The following is a 7,500-nucleotide window of genomic DNA, read 5'->3' as shown; positions in this document are numbered from 1 at the left end:
AGGGTGCGGAACAGGGTTAAATCAAAGCAACACACAAAGTCTCAACTGGAGTGATACCTCAGTTTACGAACCCCTTGGCTTACAAACTTTTCGGTTGACGAATGTTAAATTTATGAAAATTTTACATTGGCATACAAACTATTTTTCGGGATACACACGGAGGTGCCACAATGAGCGATGTGTCGTTCGCGAACAAGCCCGTTCTCCTAACAAGAAAATGGCAGTCAACAGAGTGTGTAAGGTGAAAAGTGTGTGTCCCAAAAAACAATTTCCCATAGGAACCCATTAAAATGAGAATAATCCGTTACCAGGTCCCCATAAAACATAATTTTCTACTTTCTAATGTTCTAAGCCTTAAAGCTAAACAAAATATACCTTATTTTATGTATAATAAATGTGCTATGGTATTATAATTAAAGAAATACAGTAAAGTCTCGTTATATCGATATTCAAAGGAGTCCGAAAAAATATCGATATAACCGGGACTATCGATATATCCGACCCTGTTTGCATGTAATTTTCTCCGTGCGTGCATAGAAATAGTATCGATATAACCGGGACTATCGATATATCCGATATCGATATAACGAGACTTTACTGTAATTTGTACTGTTTAATAAAGTTCTTTTATTTACCTTGTGATGGTCGATGGCTTGATGGAATGGAGTGGCCGGTTTCATCAGCATTAAACACTTGATGAGGAACGTAGCCTTCTTCCTTCACCAATATTGAGGAATGATCCCTTGTAGGTGCTTTCTCTACGATAATTTTACCTTGTTCCTCATCAATTGCGTTCTGTTTAGCTGGGTTGATAGCTTTTTGCATCAAGTGTACAGATGGCTCACTCTTTTCTATCCATTCGTTCGCTCTCTTTCTGTCGTCTTTGATGTTTAAACCACCTCCCCTCACTGCTGCGTTCTTGACCAATCACGTGGCTTTAACCGACGACTGGGGGCGGGGAATAGAGGACCAAAACAAGCCGGCTGCCATTTTCTTTTCAGAGAACGGGCTCGTTCGCGAACGACACGTCACTCATTGTGGCAGCGCCGTGTGTATCCCAAAAAATAGTTTGTATGCCAAGGTACAATTTTCATAAATTTAACGTTCGTAAACTGAAAAAGTTCGTAAGCCAAGGGGTTCCTAAACCAAGGTATCACTGTAGTGACTTTGGCCCTCCTTGTCAACGTGACCATTAACGTTACTGCTTTGTATATGTTTTTTAAATCCATTTTACACAAGCGGCCTGTTTATGTATTTATTTATTTATTTTAGTGCTGTTTTGCTAGCATTGTTTTTTTTTCTCTCCTCCAGATGATTCCATTGAGCAAATTAGACGGGTACTTTTTGAAGCGTCGCTAAAGAGGATCGAGAGAGAGATGGAGGGGTGGAAGGAGGAGCGAGGGATCAGCGAGGGCAACGGCAAACCGCCGCCGTCACGTAGCAGGTGGAACGCCACGGCACCGATGCATTGTGGGACGTGACCCAAAGGCCCCAAACTGCAAAAAAAAACAGCGTAGTGGACTCATTGACAAGTAACATAACTTCCGTTTTATTCGCTTATGAACACACTGTACAACATGAAGAAAATAGATTTCAAAATAAGATAAAAAACAAACTCATAACAAATTCCTTAAAGAAAAATCATTTTAAAAATATAATTATTCCATATATTGCAGATAGGCAAAAATATTGGGACAGATACGCACGTGAATGGATGTAAAAGATGGTCTGTCCATTTATATGGCCTGTGAGCGACTGGCGACCAGTCCAGGGTGTCGTCCACCTTTCGCCCGGAAGTCAGCAGGGATCAACTCCAGGTGACCATGACCCCTTAACGGGAAAAGCAGTAGTAAAGAAATCAATTGAAAACAATTTGTTTTTGCGTGATGAAATTGAAACTTGACTAAGAAAAAAAAACATAAAAAAACATCTACAAAAAATAAACAATATACATAAAAATAATGGGTCAATAATACATGAATAAAAATATAGGGGAATATAAAATAAAAAAAAATAAAAACAAACATAAATAAATCAATAAATACATAAAATAAACAGACTGGGAGGCAGATGAACAAATAAATAAATAAGAAAAACAACAAATAAATAAATGGATAAATAAATAAATAAATAAACACAAAAATAAATATATGCCTTAAATAATGGGCAAATAATGCATAAATAAAAATAAAGGGAAATATATAAAAACAAATACATTAAAATAAACAGATGAAAAAACAAATAAATAATTAAAAACAAACAGATATATAAATAGAAAGAGACAAACAAATAAATAGATAAATCAAATAAATAAACTGATAAATAAATACATACAAAAGTAAATATATACATAAAAACAATAGGTAAATCATACATAAATACAAGTAAAGGAAAATAAAAAATAAATAGAAATAAATAGATCAACAAATAAATAAATAAACACAGAGATGAATAGATAAACAAATAACTAAACAAATAAACGGATAAATAAATGAATAAACACAAAAAAGAAATAATATGTAAATAATACATAAATAAAAATAAAGGGAAATATAAATACATAAATATTTATAAATAATTATAAATAATTATTTATTATCAATAATAAAATAATACTTGTAATAATTATTAATTTAATAATAATTATAAATAACAAATAAATATAAATAAATAAATAGAAAGAAAGATACAGGTAAATAAAAAAAAGAAATCAAAAACTGACAAATAAATAAAAATATATATACATAAAAATAAAAGGTAAATAATACGTAAATACAAGTAAAGGAAAAAAAAAAATAAATAGAAATAAATAGATCAACAAATAAATAAATAAACACAGAGAGATGGATAGATAAACAAATAACTAAACTAAACAAATAAACGGATAAATAAATTAATAAACACAAAAAAGAAATAATATGTAAAAAATACATAAATAAAAATAAACGGAAATATAAATACATAAATATTTATAAATAATTATAAATAATTCTTTATTATCAATAATAAAATAATACTTGTAATAATTATTAATTTAATAATAATTATAAATAACAAATACATATAAATAAATAAATAGAAAGAAAGATACAGGTAAATAAAAAAAAAGAACTCAAAAACTGACAAATAAATAAAAATATATATACATAAAAATAAAAGGTAAATAATACATAAATATAAATAAAATGACATGAAAAATAAAAATAAACAGATACATAAATACATAAATAAATGTAATGTTTTAATCGCTTTTTTTGTAAATAATACATAAATAAAAATAAAGGGAAATATAAATACATATTTATAAATAATTATAAATAATTATTCATTATTAATAATTAAAAAAATAAGTGTAATAATTATTAATTTAAAAATAATTATAAATAACAAATAAATATAAATAAATAAATAGGAAGACAGAGACAGGTACATAAAAAAAGAAATCAACTGACAAATAAAAAAATATATATATACATAAAAATAAAAGGTAAATAATACATAAATATAAATAAAATGACATGAAAAATAAAAATAAACAGATAAATAAATACATAAATAAATGTAATGTTTTAATCGCTATTTTTTTCCCCCATAAATCGATACAACAGGTTAATGGGCGTGTCATCTTGTTATTTTTAGGCACGATTGACACATTTAAAATGTTTAAAAGTCCTCAAGATTGAGTGTCTGATTGCTTGTCGGACAATAGCGAGTGAAAATAATCAAGAGGCGATCGTACGATTCCCTAATAAAACAACACTGTCTCGCTAACGTGAAAAAAAAAAAATGTTGCGAGATGTACATGAATCCAGTTCCAGATGCAGCAGATGGAGAGCGATTTCCTTCCTTGGCACATTGGCGTCATTCACTGCCGTGACAGGTGGTAAGATCACGTCACTTTGGTGCACGAGTGAAAGGGCTTTAAGCGAAAGAGCGGCCGTTAAGAAGCTTCGAAGACTCGGGCCCGTGTGAGGCGCCATCCACGAGGCCGTCGGCAAAGATGGACGGGAAGCGTCGCCGGGACGCTGGCGGTTTACGTTGCTCAATGGCCCGGCGGACACATGAAGCTTCTTAAGGCGCCAAAGAGGATTTCCTTCTCATTCATCAGGGTTAGCGATTCCAATTAGCCTACTGTACTTTGAAACCTTTCAACTTCACGAACGTGCCAAGACGTAGAACGTGAGCAGCCCGTGAGACGTTTTGAAAACCTTTGCGCATCTTTTGATAAGGTTTTGCAGGTGTACTTAATGAAATGTCTGTTTTTTAATAATAATAATAATAATAATAATAATAATAATAATAATAATAATAATAATACATTTTACTTCTAAGCACCTTTCAAAACTCTCAAGGATACTTTACAGTCACATGATAAGAACATTTGTAATTTCTCTGATCGATTTGCACAGTGGACGGCTTTTTATTCAATTGAAGACAACGTGCACACATACACATTTTTCTACATAGTGGGGACTAGGTGTGTGAAGGATTTTTCCCGTGGGAACCCAATTTCAAACATGAAAAAACTATATTTATGAAACACACCCACACCCACAGATACACATTTTTGCTACATGGTGGGGACTAGGTGTGTGAAGGATTTTTCCCGTGGGAACCCAATTTCAAACATGAAAAAACTATATTTATGAAACACACCCACACCCACAGATACACATTTTTGCTACATGGTGGGGACTCGGTTTGTGAAGGATTTTTCCCGTGGGAACCCAATTTCAAACATGAAAAAACTATATTTATGAAACACACCCACACCCACAGATACACATTTTTGCTACATGGTGGGGACTAGGTGTGTGATGGAAATATTCCCATGGGAACCCAATTTCAAACATGAAAAAAATATATTTATGAAACACACCCACACTTACACGTTTTTGCTACATGGTGGGGACTAGGTGTGTGAAGGATTTTTCCCGTGGGAACCCAATTTCAAACATGAAAAAAACTATATTGATGAAACACACACTCACACATACATGCACACACGAACACACACATGCATACCCGTTTTTGGTACATTGTGGGAACAAGGTGTGTAAAGGAATTTTCCCATGGGAACCCAATTTCAAACATGAAAAACCTATATTTGTGAAACACACTCACAACCACGCATACACGTTTCAATATGATGGGGACTAGGTGTGTGAGGGATTTTTCCCGTGGGAACCCAATTTCAAACATGAAAAAAACTATATTTATGAAACACACTCACAACCAAGCATACACATTTTTTCCATTTGGTGGGGACTAGGTGTGTGAAGATTTTTCCCGTGGGAACCCAATTTCAAACCTAACAAAACTATTCATGAAACACACCCTCACACATACATGGACACACTTACACACACACTTATACACACACACACACACGCACACACACACACGATTACACGTTTTTGCTAAATGGTGGGGACTAGGTGTGTGAAGGATTTTCCGTGTGAGAACCCAACTTCAAACAAAAAAAAAACTATATGTATGAAACACACACACTCACACATACAGGCACACACATACACATACACACACACACACACACGAATACATGTTTTTGCTACATGGTGGGGACTAGGGGTGTGAACGATTTTTCCAATGGGAACCCAATTTTAAACATGAAAAAAATATATGCATGAAACAGGCACAAACAGACACACATAGAGTACCTCATGAGAAGTGATCGGGTGCTCACTTCGGTGGTCTTCCAAGAGGACGGGTCTGAGCCAGACACTCCTGAACTTTGTCCTCCGTCAGGCTAAGACGCTCTTCCAGCACAGAAAGAGTCTGCGGTGAGAAAGAACCAAAAATTAAAATTAACATTAAAAAATCAGTCATAACATTTTGAAGTGGCATTTGGGGCCTTGTCGTTGCATTGCAGGGGTGTGAAATATAATTTATCATCATAATTTTATCCATTTCACCATATTTTTAATCAATCACATCTGATCTGTCAATCACAATCGACATCCTTGTCACCTGAGTGAGGACATCCAGTTGCTTGACAACGTGCTGCAGGATGGAGCTCAGAACAGGTTTCTGCCCTGAAATCGTTTCCGGCGGTTCCACCCGGTGGGCGGTTTCCCCCTCGCCCGGCCCCCATTTTGCGGCGTCGTCCTCTCGTCCCGTTCGGACGTCCTTGTCTCGTTGTGTTCGGACGTCCTTGTCTCGTTGCTTCCTGACTTTGTCCCCTCGCCGTTTCCGGCGACTTCCTTCGGCGCTGCTTTCTTCCTTCGTCCAAGCTTCGTCGTCCGTCGTCGTCGTGGCGACAGAGGATAAACTATCGCGGGCGTGGCCGTCAGCGGCGTGGTGGTCATTGTTGATATGGTGCTGCGGAGAATGCGTGTTTTACAATGTCAGGAAATGACGTTACAATAAAGCAGGGCTGAAGCATAGGACAGCAAGAAAAAATAATAAATAAATTTAAAAAACAAAATAAATATATAAATAAATAATAAAAACCCAATAATAATAATAATAATAATAATAATAATAATAATAATAATTATTATTATTATTATTATTATTATTATTATTATTATTATTATTATAAGTCCATTTTGAAAATGTAGATCGTTGCTGAATCATTGTAGATACGTTTTTTTTTTTTTTTTTTTTTTTAACTGAACTGGAAGATCCTCTGAAAAAGACAAAGCCGAATGGTTACAATGTCAGTCGAGAATCAATTTTGGTCAACTGTTTCAATTTTATGTCAACTATTGCATGTTGTGTCTGTGTATGCTCTCAGTCATACAGAAGTGGTCTACTGATGAAAAGGTTTCTTCAATCGTCATCTGTACGTCTTTGAAGGTGTCGGACGTTTCGATTTTCATCCGAAAAGCTTCGTCAGCGAACTAAAATTTTGCTGGTAGCTCTGGTCCTATATAAACAGGTATATGGCTATCTGGCTATCTATTAGCTATCCGGCCAGCTATTTGGCTAGCTATCTAATAGCTATCTAATGGCTAATAGCTATTTACTAGCTGTCTACTAGCTATCTAGCTATCTATTAGCTATCTAGGTAGCTATATAATAGCCATCTATTAGCTATCTACTCGCTGGCTAGCAAGCTTTCTATCTATTTGAATTACTTCTGGGTTGAGTGAAGGCTGGTGCGTGTGGCTGCCGCTGCTCACCCACAGAAAAACTTATCCCATGACTGTAAAGTGACCTTGAGTTTTGAAAGGCGCTTAGAAATGAAATGTATTATTATTATTATATATCCCGAGTGTCCAGAGGTGGCGGTGCCAGACCTCTGCTATGATAGGTCCCTGCTCTAAGGTTGGGTGGAGCAGAGGACTATTCCCTGAGACTACACTGGTTACTTAAAAGGGGAGTAAAAGAATCTATTTTTATAAAACAGCAAAACCCATCACTAAATTACCATGGTGGTGTGACATTTAATTTTGATCGTACTAACAACAGACTCCTTAGATCGTTACCACATAGGCCCAGTCATGCTGATGAGGTGATACCAGAGCGAATGGG

At 34.8% G+C, this 7,500-nt stretch overlaps 1 protein-coding gene across 1 annotated transcript in view; it reads right to left on the bottom strand.

Moving 5' to 3' along the window:
• Positions 1-1,083: 1,083 nt before the first annotated feature.
• Positions 1,084-7,500, bottom strand: part of poc1b (POC1 centriolar protein B) — a 41,828-nt gene continuing 35,411 nt past the window's right edge. Inside the window, exons 11-14 of the mRNA XM_088996140.1 lie at positions 5,992-6,342; positions 5,682-5,799; positions 1,707-1,830; positions 1,084-1,496 (exon numbers count right to left, since the gene is read on the bottom strand). Of these exons, the coding sequence (XP_088852266.1) occupies positions 5,704-5,799; positions 5,992-6,342 (447 nt within the window). The 3' untranslated portion in view covers positions 1,084-1,496; positions 1,707-1,830; positions 5,682-5,703. The remainder of the gene's footprint in view (positions 1,497-1,706; positions 1,831-5,681; positions 5,800-5,991; positions 6,343-7,500) is intronic.

The sequence above is a fragment of the Hippocampus bargibanti genome, linkage group LG05 (assembly GCF_051943395.1).
Source record: "Hippocampus bargibanti isolate YZ-2025 linkage group LG05, ASM5194339v1, whole genome shotgun sequence".
Taxonomy (NCBI): Eukaryota; Metazoa; Chordata; class Actinopteri; order Syngnathiformes; family Syngnathidae; genus Hippocampus; species Hippocampus bargibanti.
The sequence above is the reverse complement of the archived record's forward strand: the minus strand, read 5'-3'. Positions and strand labels throughout refer to the sequence as shown.